Below are 14,968 nucleotides of genomic sequence, written 5' to 3' on the forward strand. Positions count from 1 at the left end.
ACTGTCAAACTAGTTATCTTTGCCCGCGTTTTTTCGAAAAAACACGCTTGTCAAAAAAATGTTTAAGAGAGACTAATTTTTTTGCCATCTGTGTCCATCCATTGTGATTTGAAATCATACGCATAATTTTATTTGCAAAACGAATTTTTAAATCATCATTTAACTCCCTTTTTTGGGAATTTTGAGGGCGGGTAAAGATATCTGATATCTGATGTTTTCGCCAAGGCAGGGATCGGATACCGGTATTTTTTGTATGGGAACGGAAACGGTATTTTTTCGTTATTTGCTAATTACTTCATTTCTAATTGGGCAATCTAATAATACGAAGTCGTAACCTAAAAACACAACTGAGTCCTACATTTCGAGTATAAAATAATTCGAAAATTATGGTTATTTCTAAGTTTTTGCAAAAAACCGGTTCCGATCCCTGCGCCAAGGTATGGAAATACAGCTTGTAAGACATAAACAAAAATCATTTATAGAGATAACTATTATAGGCAAGTGTAGTGTATCAATGAAAAGTCCAGTTAGTTACTATATCTAATTACAACTTCGTACCGTTGGCTCCAAGTATCGATAGCATGTATAAGTAACAGGTCATCTTGATTAGAGCAATCACATTATGGTCATTACGCTCAATTACTGGGGTCACATTTTTGTGCGATGCGCAATCGCAAATCAAGTCGTTGCGACAATTAGATTGCCCAATACGTTAGGGCAACCGTTTTAATAGTTCAAGAATTTATAGGTCTGCCACTCATCTCAGGTGGTAAAGAAATTGCGCGGTGATTTTTTAATAGAAGCGACTTGGACTTTACATGCTTCAACACAATACAAATCTGCTTTATGCCTTCAACGATCCCGTAGCTGACCTAAATAATTTACTAACTGCTTCAGTTAAACGGTAGACATAAAGACCTATAATTAATAATATTTTATTTGGTTCATTAAATCTCAAATGTGATGATACAGCATCATTCCTCATTTCCTTTGTCAGTTTTGGCAGTTCATCTGTCATACTTAAGAAATGATCAAGATTTTAGAAGGCAAATAACCTTATTGGCTGGGTTAGTTTATCAACATTAACTCTTGAATATTCTCCAATTTAACCTATCACTACGAATTTTACCAATGTCGTGTCAAATATTTTACGAAACTGATGCTAATTATCGTAATTATGTAAAAAAGCGCTGGTGGCCTAGCGGTAAGAGCGTGCGACTTGCAATCCGGAGGTCGCGGGTTCGAACCCCGGCTCGTACCAATGAGTTTTTCGGAACTTATGTACGAAATATCATTTGATGTTTACCAGTCGCTTTTCGGTGAAGGAAAACATCGTGAGGAAACCGGAATAATCCCAATACGGGCTTAGTTTACCCTCTGGGTTTGGAAGGTCAGATGGCAGTCGCTTTCGTAAAAACTAAAAACTAGTGCCCACGCCAATTACTGGGATTAGTTGCCAAGCGGACCCCAGGCTCCCATGAGCCGCGGCAAATTGCCGGGACAACGCGAGGAAGATGATGATGTTAATTCTCGTGTTCCAGGAGAAGTGGAGTGTCCAATCCAGCAGCAGCAGCAATACCGCTACATGAACAGCGAAGCGGGCACCCTGCACCGGGCGCGGCCGCTCGAGGACTCCGTCACAGACGGCCACCTCTACCCCAGCAACAATGACAAGAAGGTGGCCACCATCGACCGGCAGCCGCTCGACATCGGGTGAGAATCGATGATGATTATGATGACCCTTCCGCCGATTTGCCATGGCGACCACTGCGACTCCTAGTTTGCTCGTGCGCCCGAAGATGGCTGACGTAGCCGATCTTCGAGGTGAACCCCGTGCACATTGAGAGCACGTGAGGACACCAGCCACGTAGTGGTAGTGAAGGGGAGCAGGCTGACGCGTTTTCAGCTCGTCGCGAATCAGAATCACCACATTATTAAAAATATAAAATTATATGAAGTTTGCCCGTAAGGAATCAGTGTTACTACCTTACAGGTACATCGCCAAGGGGAGTACCCGAGTACCCCCTGTAGAAAAAAATTTGTAACTAAATGTATGCCTCTCCCCCTCCCCGGCAGTATACAGTGTCGCCCCCTAGCCCATCAGCTGGCGACGCCCTTGCAGGCGTAATACATAGTACTGGGGACTGAAGTCCTATAAGAGTTGGTTAGGTGTTGTATTTATAGCAACTGACATTCGGAACAAGCAAGTAAGAACGAACGAACGAAGTATGAACGGACGATGTAGGAGATATAATATGATGCATCATACATCATACAAGGTTGCATTCTTTGTATAGAAGTAGCTCTGCTAACGCCATCTGTTAGATCTTATGGTATAAAGTTGAAAGACGGAGGAGACACCTCAAATCCACTGTGCGCGAATTAGACTCACACTTGGGCGTTTTTAGGTTAAATGTTTTATCTTGTACTCTTTTAAGGACGTCTCATTATAACCGATGTGGATTATTAGACGAAGGTTATTTCGTATGCTCTATATGCACTTTTGACCAAACTTGCATAGGACTTGGTACTTGTAACTACAATTCACGAGTTCGTTCTGAAAATAGATAATAAGTAATATCAATATAGCCGAGCAAGTTAGCTTTCAAGCGGTTGCTACATAAGTATCTGCTGAAACAAGAGTTCGAGTAGCGTTCATCATTATATTATATATTATGAGTATGTATGAAATATGTAGTAGTATATTATTTATATATATTCTAGTGTTTTTATTTGTGTATTCTACATGTAGTTTATCAGAATTATTAATTGTTTAGTTGTTTACTAAGTTCTAATAATTAAATTCCTTTTTCTCCTTGCACCAATTTTACATGTCTCTGTTTGGCCCGATGGTTGACTGGTAGAGAATGCCATTAGGCATTAAGTCCGCCATTTGTACATTATTTTTGTGTATTGTGCAATAAAGTTTAAATAAATAAATATTCTAATTCCAGATTCCTGGTGTCGTTCGTGGTGGACGCGCGCGGCGGGGCCATGAAAGCCAAGCGGCGCGGCGGCGTGCGCATCGTCGTCCCGCCCGCGGCCTGCGCGGCCCCTACCCGAGTTACATGCCGGTAAGCATATGCACAAATATACAAGTTCGTGATCATCCAAGAAAGCTAAACTGTTGGTAGTTATCCCGTCTGATGCTGTTATATTCATGAGCACGTATAGGCAGTTCAGAATCTATGTACAAAGTTGGTGGTGGGGGAAATACAAGCCACGCACTAGTTGGTGAAAATATGAACTTTCGTGAGACGACATCTTTATACTATTTGGCAGCTACCGACTGTTTAATTGTAAGTCTGTGAAATAAGCAATACCTACGTCCGACACCCACTATGGCGGCACCACAGTCATGTACGGAGGGATTAGGCAGTCAAATCAGAGTTACTTTAGTCGATCAAGTTACTAGCCAGGGGTACCTGTTGACAATAGCATGTCATTGTAGACTAGCTGCGCACAACGTATCACGTGCATGGATATTGTATTGTGCAATTGTATTGCAAATATACTGCAGCAGGATTGTTAAATTACTCTGCCAATTGAATAGATTGTGCTCAAAATATCTTTGTATGTAACTGAGTAACTCGTATACAAAACGAGGTTTCATGCTTATTGGTACCTGTAACACAAAAACTTTTCTTGATGTTTCGATAAACATTACCTGATCGTGATACTTGTGGTCACTTGCGCCATCTAGGGTTAGCCACTAACTCGGGGTTAACCGGTTAAACCCCGAGTTACCAGTACAATTTAACCCTATGTTAACGGATAACTCCGAGTTAGTGGCTAACCCTGGATGGTACAAACTGCAAGTGGCGTTTATAGGAGCTAAAACAACAGCGTAGAAATTTCAATGTCTTTCTGTTTTACTCAATATTGCTGCTTTGCAAATGTTACTGTGTCATATTAATAACTAGCGACCCGCCCCGGCTTCGCACGGGTTAACAAATTATAAATAAACCTTCCTCTTGAATCATTCTATCTATTAAAAAAACCGCATCAAAATCAGTTGCGTACTTTTAAAGATCTAAGCATACAGACAGACAGACAGACAGACAGGGAAGCGACTTTGTTTTATACTATGTAGTGATGACAGTGGTGGCGCCCTGCTTTTTTTCGAGATCTATAACTCGTCTGTTGGCTGATTTTTTTATGGTGTCAATTTATATCTGTAGATGGGGATCAAGCTGCATAGTACCAACTGTATCAATACTTTACAACGCGCTCATTTCTACAGCGCGCTCGAAACGCCTAGTACTTTGCACATAGCCATTATTAGAAGATGACCAACCATAGCCCATATCACGACTTGTTTGCACTTGTTGATTTGCAACCGAGCTAATTAAAGTTATCAAGAAGCATTATCGTTTACACAACAATGAGCTCCCGCACACCGAAAGAGAAAGAGACGACCTTATGTTTAATAACGAGTGTGACAAAGATGGATGGAATGAGAAAATTAATTAAAAATAACAGATTTCTTCGTAGGCACAGAAATAAATACGGAAGTATTTTTTGTACTCCTCAAGTATGAGTATAACCTATCTATTGGTTACCTATATAATATCATTGTTACACAACAAACGTTTTACATGGCAGACGCCCAAAGCTGCAATGATTCGGCTCGATGTGTGATTCATATGCTAATGCATTGTTTGTTTATTATTAGCTAGTATTTCAACAAATGTGTAATGGTTATGAAGGTTATCTTGATTGGGAAATTACGTGGAAGTGGAGTTGAAATATAACGGTCGAACGGAAATATCAATCGGCTTATTGATCTCGAGTTGTATAATGTTTGTAGGAACATGTGTAGCAATCTAAAATGAGAGCTGATGATATCGATATAAACTAACTTCAACTACTTCCTTTGGAAGTAAAAAAAATATTTTTTGAAACTTTAAGGACTTGTATTTTTTTTATTCCCATATATTTTTTAAGTTTCCAATGTATTGTGATACTAATACTCATATTTTATTAATAATATAAATTACAGGTCAGGCTTACATGACTAATCTACATTATAGGTAGATAAATATACAATTTTCATATTCAAACATTTGAGAAAAACATAATTTAATTTAATTTACAAGTCAATTATTGCAACATTGTTTACTGCTATTATTATTTATATTATTTTACTATTAACATTATTTTGTATTCATTTAACTACTTATAAATATTTAGAGGTCAAATATTCTTCGACACTATAAAACGATTGTGATAAATTGCTCGTTTTCTATCTAATATCTAGTAGACCGAGCTTCGCTCGGTAAACATATAAAAACTCAAAAATGAGCGTTTTCCCAGAGATAAGACCTAGCTAGATCGATTTTTTGCCCCCGAAAACCCCCATATACCAAATTTCATCGAAATCATTAGAGCCGTTTCCGAGATCGCCGAAATATATATATAAATAAATAAATAAATAAATAAACAAGAATTGCTCGTTTAAAGGTATTAGATAAATAAATAAATAAATAAACAAGAATTGCTCGTTTAAAGGTATTAGATAGATAGATTTATAAAATAGATATAGGTAGATCTAGTTATAAAATTCAACATGTGTCATCCCTATGGTTGTTCCAGAGCCGCGACGCGGCGCGCGCCGGCCGCGGCGCCGCCGCCGCTGATGGAGGGCGAGGCGCTGGCGTCGCGCCTGCTCGAGCTGCAGCCGCAGGGCGCCAAGTTCTTGGCGTAAGTATGCCGAGATTATTGTACTTTCTTACGTTCGTTTTGGATGTTCGATTAATGAAATCGTTAGCCAGCGCAATGACGCCGCCTAACACTCTGCCCGCGCCAGAAATGCTCAGCTGGACACTCGTTACTCAGGTCGTACACTTAAGATCGGTTTTCCTAGGATAGCGGTGCCGTCATATAGCGGCCGTTTCCATACTAAATAATACGGCTATATATGGATGTCGTAGTATTTGTATGGAGAAGGCCGCTATATGACGGCACCGCTTTCGGAGGAAACCAAAGCTTTAGGTCTCGGTCTCCGGGTGACGCTGTGTCTGTGGCTTCAATCAGAGGCCGAGGCCTTACTCATTTTCATTGGTCAATAGCTCCTACGTCCTTCGCATAGCGAGTTCATTATGATATAACTTGACGAAACAGGAGCTGAGATTTAAATATTTTAGGTAAATATACCCGTCTCGCTAACGGAAGCGGCTCCTAAAACTAGTGCGATAAGGACAGGCGAAAAATCCTGCGTAAAAATCTCAGAAATCGAGGTTTCGTACTCGACTGTTTCCTCCTCCAAAACTTAACCAATCGTAACCAAATTTGGAAATCTAAATGATTATGAAATTATCTGTGTCGGACCGTTTTGCTTTTTTGCCTGGACCGTTTTGAATTTTTGGACCGTTTTGAATTAGGCCATGTTGGCCATTTTTGAGGGGCTCTAGCGCCGTAAAAACCAAAAATATCAAAAAAAGCAAAACGGTCCGACACAGATATTGACAATATTAATCTGTGTTGAAAAAATCATTGCTCTAGCTTCAAAACCCACGGAGGAAACAGTCGAGTACGTTTGTATGGAGAAATGACCACTCTTGTTGCCTCTTAAAGGTTCTTAAACCGAATATATCCCCTAAACTCCCAGGGTCTAAATTTGGCAACAAATAAACGACCTTAATCTTATACATTTAGAATTCAATTTTGATCCGAGAGATTATTTTTACAGGCCAGTAATAATCGAGGTGCCTATCTTCACATCGTCGTGCAAAGAGCGAGAGATCGTCATCCTACGATCAGACACCGGCGACACGTGGCAGGACCACTATCTGCACAATAATGACAACCCTATGATACAGGTAATAGAACTCACATTTGTTCAACACTTTTGCGGTTATCACACTGGATGCGATTCGCACGTCGAGCGGGATGTCGCTATAATACGCGCATAGCGTTGTCTCGCTCAACATCGAAGCGACGTATGAATAGTATCCGGTGTGATAACCGCCTTTTAATTTACAATAATTGTACAATAAAGAACCCTAAGGTTCAGACAATACAGCTCAAATCACTTCGGTACGTTAAGTTTAGACACCGACACTATGTGGCCAAGACCACTAACTGCAGCACAATAATGACAACTCTATTAGATTGGTAATAGAACTCAAATTACTCCGACACGTGTAATTTAAACATAGGAAAGGCGTGGCAGGAGGAATGACCACACTATAACACTGGTTAGCAGAGTTCATTTTACTTTGACACGTTGTGGAGTTTAATTTTGACTGTTGTTTTTTCAAGTACTTATTTAATACTTGTAATATAATCAGAACAAAGAACGTTTTTAACCATTGCATTCCCATACAGGAAGCGTTACATCGCGAACGACTTGAGCACGGCACTTCTGGCGAAACACTGGGCGAAAATGGCGAACGAGTGACCAGAATCATCACCTGCGACTTCCCGCATTACTTGGCTGTCGTTTCACGTGTACGACAAGAGGTGCACATCATCGGGCCAGAGGGCGGCACTGTGTCCAGCTCCCATATACCACAGGTATCTAAACTAAGCATAAACTAGCGACATCTAGTGGGAAGTGGGCTAACATTAGACGAGAATGGCGAACGCGTGACCAGAATCATCACTTCTTCCCGCATTACTTGGCTGTCGTGTCCCGCGTACGACAAGAAGTCCACATCATCCGGCCAGAGGGCGACACTGTGTCCAGCTCCCATATACCACAGGTATCTAAACTAAGCATAGACTAGCGACATCTAGTGGGAAGTGGGCTAATATTAGACGTGAATGGCGAACGAGTCACCAGAATCATCACTTCTTCCCGCATTACTTGGCTGTCGTGTCCCGCGTACGACAAGAAGTCCACATCATCCGGCCAGAGGGCGACACTGTGTCCAGCTCCCATATACCACAGGTATCTAAACTAAGCATAGACTAGCGACATCTAGTGGGAAGTGGGCTAATATTAGACGTGAATGGCGAACGAGTCACCAGAATCATCACTTCTTCCCGCATTACTTGGCTGTCGTTTCACGTGTACGACAAGAAGTACACAAATCATCCGGCCAGAGGGCGACACTGTGTCCAGCTCCCATATACCACAGGTAAAAGCGACATATAGTAAAAGCGAAAAATCCAAGACCATGAAAAAATGGGAAAGAATGACGAGAATACTGGGATTCTAACCCAGCTTCGAAAGCACTACAAACACTGTTACAATGGCCGTTAGGCCCTGGTCTCCTATTTTATGCTGTACGCGGCGTCTGGCGTCAGCGTCAACGTTTTTGAACAAAAAAGACGCTGACGTCGACGTCTAAAACAGACCACAACAGTACATCTCTATAGTAAGTATCGTGACGCAGACGCTGTACCGGCCGATGGCGTTTATAGGAGACCAGGGCCTTAAAGTTATTATTTTAGTTTTGGCGTTATTCATAAATGTCTGTCAAATATAACAAGCCGTTTGATAATCTTTTGGCCGTCATATTGAATTTTTTGTTTGTTAGAAAGAGATACAATTAACAGAAGTCTGCTAAGTGGTATGAATAAGGAGGTTAATAATGTATTAATGTTTTCCCCAGGTCCAAGCGCTGTTCCCACCACAAGCGCTCACAAAACGCATCCGCGTCGGCGTGCAAGCGCACGGTGCACCGGCCGCTCTGTGCAAGCGCACGTTGCCGCGACACGTCGCCGTGGCGCCAGTTATTACTGTGGAACCGAGACGGAGGAAGTTCCATCGCTCCATCACGCTCACATCTCCGCTGCCCAAGACCGAGGTACACACATACACCTGCCAGAGTATACATGTGTTCTAGCACGGTACATTTTAATTACATTATACAAAACTCCAATTTATTTGTCCAATGTACATTGCATCTAGGGTTATCAACTTATCAGACTTCAGGAATTTTCCTGACATGTCAGGAATTTTGGCCGTTTGTCAGGAATGCGGCCGGAATACGAAAATGTCAGGAATTTTAGTGAATTAACAATGTGTACCTAAAGACGTACATTATTCAAATTTAAACATAGATATCGCATACGGCTAGACCCCCCCTTCGCCCGCCGATACGAGAATCGGGAAAAAGTTTCGCAAATCAGGAATATTGTCAGGAAATTCTAAATTTGGATCTGGTAACCCTAATTGCGTCTCACTCTCTTAATAAGCAAAATTTGAAACGCAAATACACATTGGACCAAGATATTGGACAGATGGAATACCATCCTTAAGTTGGAATGTGTAGTAGTAAATAGTTTTAAAATTACTCCAAATCCTAACTCTACTCCTCCCAGCAGAAAAATACAACAGATAACTATTAGATTAACTGACCATCTGACTCTCTGACTCTCTGATCTGACTGACTGATCCCGATATACACTTGTAAGTTTTACTTTCGTAAGTAAAGTAGTTTTGTTCCTACTTATGTACGCAAGTAAAACTTACAAGAGCATCTCACAGGCGTTACGTACTCTACACCTTCTAGCAGAAAAATACAAAGATATTAATAATCTTATCTTATCTTATGATCTTTCAGAATGGACCCCACGAGAAACAATCCACGTCAACCCTGCGACTGCTGTGCTCCATCATGGGCGGGCAGGCGCGCGCCGTGTGGGAGGACGTCACCGGCTCAACCCCCCTAACGGTCACTGATGACTGCGGATCGTTCACTACCACCGTCTCGGCCAGGTACGTTTGCCAAGAGAAACTAAACCTTATGTCAACAACAACAACAACTAATTATGACTGCTGTATTCCGCTGTATGGCGCGTTTATGGGGGCGTTTATCACTGATGAACGGGGGATTTCTTTACTACCACCAGGCGTGGCTCACTCCGCGATTTCGTCGCTTTGCTACAGGTAGCTAAAAGTACATCCGTTCCGCCCCAATTTTGGGGAAAGCCATAAGCCGCGCGTGGCGCTGTCGCCACCTAGCGGCCATATCTGTTCTGATCGTAACAGACGCGTTTTGTTAGAGAGTGAGTCCTGTACCTAGTACTATTATTTATTCTGTGCTACCATGACAAACAATCCACGTCAACCCTTCGACTGCTGTGCTCCATCATGGGCGGGCAGGCGCGCGCCGTGTGGGAGGACGTCACCGGCTCAACCCCCCTCACGGTCACTGATGACTGCGGATCGTTCACTACCACCGTCTCGGCCAGGTACGTTTGCCAAGAGAAACTAACCTTATGTCAACAACTAAAGGACCACAATCCATGTAAATTATCTGACTGCTATATTCCGCTGTGTGGCGCGTTTATTTATTCATTTATTTAATCTTTATCGCACAAAAGAAAAACTTATCGTACAAAATGTGGACTTAATGCCAAAAGCATTGTCTACCAGTCAACCTTAAGGCAAAGCAGAGAGATTGTGGAGCAGGTTTATGGGGGCATTTATGACTGATGAACGGGGGATTTCTAACTACTAATACCTCTACATTCAACTCTTTTTTCAAGTTTTTGCTTAGCTGAAAATATTATAATTTATCTAACTACGATATAATTAATTGATTTTAATTTAGTAGTAACTAGGCATTTTATTTCAGATTCTGGTTGATGAACTGCCAGAATGTCAGCGACGCCACCAAATTGGCGACTGAACTGTACAAGTAAGTAACTTTTATATTTTATTTGCAAGATCTCCAAGATGATATATAATACATAGTATATTAGCATTTAACCCTTTGAACGCCCAAGCCTATCGTGTGCGCCGCATCATCGTGAACCTTGTCGGAATGCACGAAGGTTGATATTAGGCTGAAGCCGTGCGTCTGTTGACGTCTTTGGCAGTCAAAGTGTTAAATAAGTAAACAAATTACTCTTCATTCATACAAAAACTCCTCTTATAATATAATACAAATAACTCCTCTTATAATGTTATTATTGTTAGTTACCAAGCGGACCCCAGGCTTCCATGAGCCGTGGCAAAATGCCGGGACAACGCGAGGAAGATGATGATAATATTATTATTATATGTGAATGCACAGGCAGCTTAAAGCTGATACGTGCACATCAATGTCCACTTGTGTAGTCTACGAAAGTGTTCATCGAGTTTGTTTTTAAAAGAGTTTATCGAGGGTGCACTGATCACTGACTCGGGCAAACTGTTCCACACTTTCACTACGCGGTTAGATAGGAAGTGTCGTCTGGGTTTGCTAATACTCTGCATCCGTGTCAGTTTCAAAGAGTGTCTCTTAGTCTGTCATTTATGTTGTATAGCAGTATTTTCTCTAATGTTTGATTGTCTCACGCAGGGAGATGTTGCTGGTGCCGTTCGAGGTCCGCATCGTGGTGCTGGGCAAGCGGCTGGACGCGCTGGAAGGCAGGCTGCTGGTGCTGTACATCACCGACAGATACGCGTACGAGACTCTGCTGCAGCAGGTATGTTTATTTGATTGTTGGACGCAGGGAGATGTTGCTGGTGCCGTTCGAGGTCCGCATCGTGGTGCTGGGCAAGCGGCTGGACGCGCTGGAAGGCAGGCTGCTGGTGCTGTACATCACCGATAGATACGCGTACGAGACTCTGCTGCAGCAGGTATGTTTATTTGATTGTTTCACGCAGGGAGATGTTGCTGGTGCCGTTCGAGGTCCGCATCGTGGTGCTGGGCAAGCGGCTGGACGCGCTGGAAGGCAGGCTGCTGGTGCTGTACATCACCGATAGATACGCGTACGAGACTCTGCTGCAGCAGGTATGTTTATTTGATTGTTACACGCAGGGAGATGTTGCTGGTGCCGTTCGAGGTCCGCATCGTGGTGCTGGACAAGCGGCTGGACGCGCTGGAAGGCAGGCTGCTGGTGCTGTACATCACCGATAGATACGCGTACGAGACTCTGTTGCAGCAGGTATGTTTATTTGATTGTCTCACGCAGGGAGATGTTGCTGGTGCCATTCGAGGTCCGCATCGTGGTGCTGGGCAAGCGGCTGGACGCGCTGGAAGGCAGGCTGCTGGTGCTGTACATCACCGACAGATACGCGTACGAGACTCTGCTGCAGCAGGTATGTTTATTTGATTGTTACACGCAGGGAGATGTTGCTGGTGCCGTTCGAGGTCCGCATCGTGGTGCTGGGCAAGCGGCTGGACGCGCTGGAAGGCAGGCTGCTGGTGCTGTACATCACCGACAGATACGCGTACGAGACTCTGCTGCAGCAGGTATGTGTATTTGATTGTCTCACGCAGGGAGATGTTGCTGGTGCCGTTCGAGGTCCGCATCGTGGTGCTGGGCAAGCGGCTGGACGCGCTGGAAGGCAGGCTGCTGGTGCTGTACATCACCGACAGATACACGTACGAGACTCTGCTGCAGCAGGTATGTTTATTTGATTGTTACACGCAGGGAGATGTTGCTGGTGCCATTCGAGGTCCGCATCGTGGTGCTGGGCAAGCGGCTGGACGCGCTGGAAGGCAGGCTGCTGGTGCTGTACATCACCGATAGATACGCGTACGAGACTCTGCTGCAGCAGGTATGTTTATTTGATTGTTACACGCAGGGAGATGTTGCTGGTGCCGTTCGAGGTCCGCATCGTGGTGCTGGACAAGCGGCTGGACGCGCTGGAAGGCAGGCTGCTGGTGCTGTACATCACCGATAGATACGCGTACGAGACTCTGTTGCAGCAGGTATGTTTATTTGATTGTCTCACGCAGGGAGATGTTGCTGGTGCCATTCGAGGTCCGCATCGTGGTGCTGGGCAAGCGGCTGGACGCGCTGGAAGGCAGGCTGCTGGTGCTGTACATCACCGACAGATACGCGTACGAGACTCTGCTGCAGCAGGTATGTTTATTTGATTGTTACACGCAGGGAGATGTTGCTGGTGCCGTTCGAGGTCCGCATCGTGGTGCTGGGCAAGCGGCTGGACGCGCTGGAAGGCAGGCTGCTGGTGCTGTACATCACCGACAGATACGCGTACGAGACTCTGCTGCAGCAGGTATGTGTATTTGATTGTCTCACGCAGGGAGATGTTGCTGGTGCCGTTCGAGGTCCGCATCGTGGTGCTGGGCAAGCGGCTGGACGCGCTGGAAGGCAGGCTGCTGGTGCTGTACATCACCGACAGATACGCGTACGAGACTCTGCTGCAGCAGGTATGTTTATTTGATTGTTACACGCAGGGAGATGTTGCTGGTGCCGTTCGAGGTCCGCATCGTGGTGCTGGGCAAGCGGCTGGACGCGCTGGAAGGCAGGCTGCTGGTGCTGTACATCACCGACAGATACGCGTACGAGACTCTGTTGCAGCAGGTATGTTTATTTGATTGTTTCACGCAGGGAGATGTTGCTGGTGCCGTTCGAGGTCCGCATCGTGGTGCTGGGCAAGCGGCTGGACGCGCTGGAAGGCAGGCTGCTGGTGCTGTACATCACCGACAGATACGCGTACGAGACTCTGTTGCAGCAGGTATGTTTATTTGATTGTTACACGCAGGGAGATGTTGCTGGTGCCGTTCGAGGTCCGCATCGTGGTGCTGGGCAAGCGGCTGGACGCGCTGGAAGGCAGGCTGCTGGTGCTGTACATCACCGATAGATACGCGTACGAGACTCTGCTTCAACAGGTATGTTTATTTGATTGTTTCACGCAGGGAGATGTTGCTGGTGCCGTTCGAGGTCCGCATCGTGGTGCTGGGCAAGCGGCTGGACGCGCTGGAAGGCAGGCTGCTGGTGCTGTACATCACCGATAGATACGCGTACGAGACTCTGCTGCAGCAGGTATGTTTATTTGATTGTTTCACGCAGGGAGATGTTGCTGGTGCCGTTCGAGGTCCGCATCGTGGTGCTGGGCAAGCGGCTGGACGCGCTGGAAGGCAGGCTGCTGGTCCTGTACATCACCGACAGATACGCGTACGAGACTCTGTTGCAGCAGGTATGATTATACTAAAAATATGGGTTTATACTAAAATCTTCGTGGCTGACGCCGTGGCTATAGCCGTGAAACCACTTAACCTCCTAGCCTAGCCCAGTCATACAAATGCAAAACCCGAAATTTCTCACTGAAATTTGAACCTATGGTGCAGGGAATAGAGTAGATTTTTATTTGTTAGAAAATTTAACGATAGAAAAGAAATGCAACTCTGTTTCAATTGAATTTATGGTTTAAATTTCATCAAACTGAAGAAGTACTATAGGTAGGACCTTGGGCTTTAGGAAGTTAATTCGGAACCATTAAGTCTGGGCTCGGCAAACGTTTAGACGCCCTGGAAGGCAGGCCGCTAGTCCGATCACTGAAGATACAAGATACGCATACGAGACTCTATAGCAGTGGTTCCTAACGTTTTCAGTCCGGTCACCCCTATGACTAACTAGGGAACCTGATTTTACCCCTCCTCCCAATGGTAGGTAATAAAAAATAAAACGTGTACGTTTGTTGTATTGTTATATTAGGTTAGCTTATTACCCCCGTAAAATACCAGTTTTACCCCCACGGGGGTAATTACCCCCAGGTTAGGAACCACTGCTCTATAGCAACAGCAGGGGCCCGTTTCTCAAAAGCTTGTATATAACTTGTAATACAAGTGGGAGTCGCTTTCTAACCAAAGCTGTCAAAAAGTGACATCCGCTTGTATTACAAGTTACAAGCTTTTGAGAAACGGGCCCCAGGGGCCTATTGCATAACATTTTACAACTCATAATACAAGCGGAAGTCTCTTTCTAATAAAAGGGAATGAAAAGAGGCGTTCGCTTGTATTATGAGTTGTAAAATGTTATGCAATAGGCCCTAGGTATGTTTACAAGTTGAAATAGGATTGAAATAGTTGAAATAATTATCATAGCTGTAAGTAGGATTAGATTATTACTCGTACTCGGTGAGCATGATAGTTTAGTTGCTAGTATTAAGTTCAGTGTTTTTGTACGCCGTTTGGCAAAATATAGTGAAACTGTACATATTATAAACTGACCACCACTGTAATTCTACCTATATTTACAAGTAAAACACTTACTTACTTACTTACTTACTAGGTGTTAGATTCGATCTTGACGGTAACTGTCTCGAAAAAAATCA

At 44.0% G+C, this 14,968-nt stretch overlaps 1 protein-coding gene across 1 annotated transcript in view; it reads left to right on the top strand.

Moving 5' to 3' along the window:
* The window catches only part of LOC134658316 (uncharacterized), a 222,894-nt gene that overhangs the window by 191,808 nt on the left and 16,118 nt on the right, over positions 1-14,968 (top strand). The window contains exons 19-27 of the mRNA XM_063513947.1: positions 1,542-1,713; positions 2,955-3,074; positions 5,596-5,703; positions 6,692-6,821; positions 7,330-7,518; positions 8,562-8,756; positions 9,516-9,670; positions 10,533-10,595; positions 11,241-11,367. Coding sequence (XP_063370017.1) covers positions 1,542-1,713; positions 2,955-3,074; positions 5,596-5,703; positions 6,692-6,821; positions 7,330-7,518; positions 8,562-8,756; positions 9,516-9,670; positions 10,533-10,595; positions 11,241-11,367 — 1,259 coding nt within the window. The remainder of the gene's footprint in view (positions 1-1,541; positions 1,714-2,954; positions 3,075-5,595; positions 5,704-6,691; positions 6,822-7,329; positions 7,519-8,561; positions 8,757-9,515; positions 9,671-10,532; positions 10,596-11,240; positions 11,368-14,968) is intronic.

The sequence above is a fragment of the Cydia amplana genome, chromosome 22, assembly GCF_948474715.1.
Source record: "Cydia amplana chromosome 22, ilCydAmpl1.1, whole genome shotgun sequence".
Classification (NCBI taxonomy): domain Eukaryota; kingdom Metazoa; phylum Arthropoda; class Insecta; order Lepidoptera; family Tortricidae; genus Cydia; species Cydia amplana.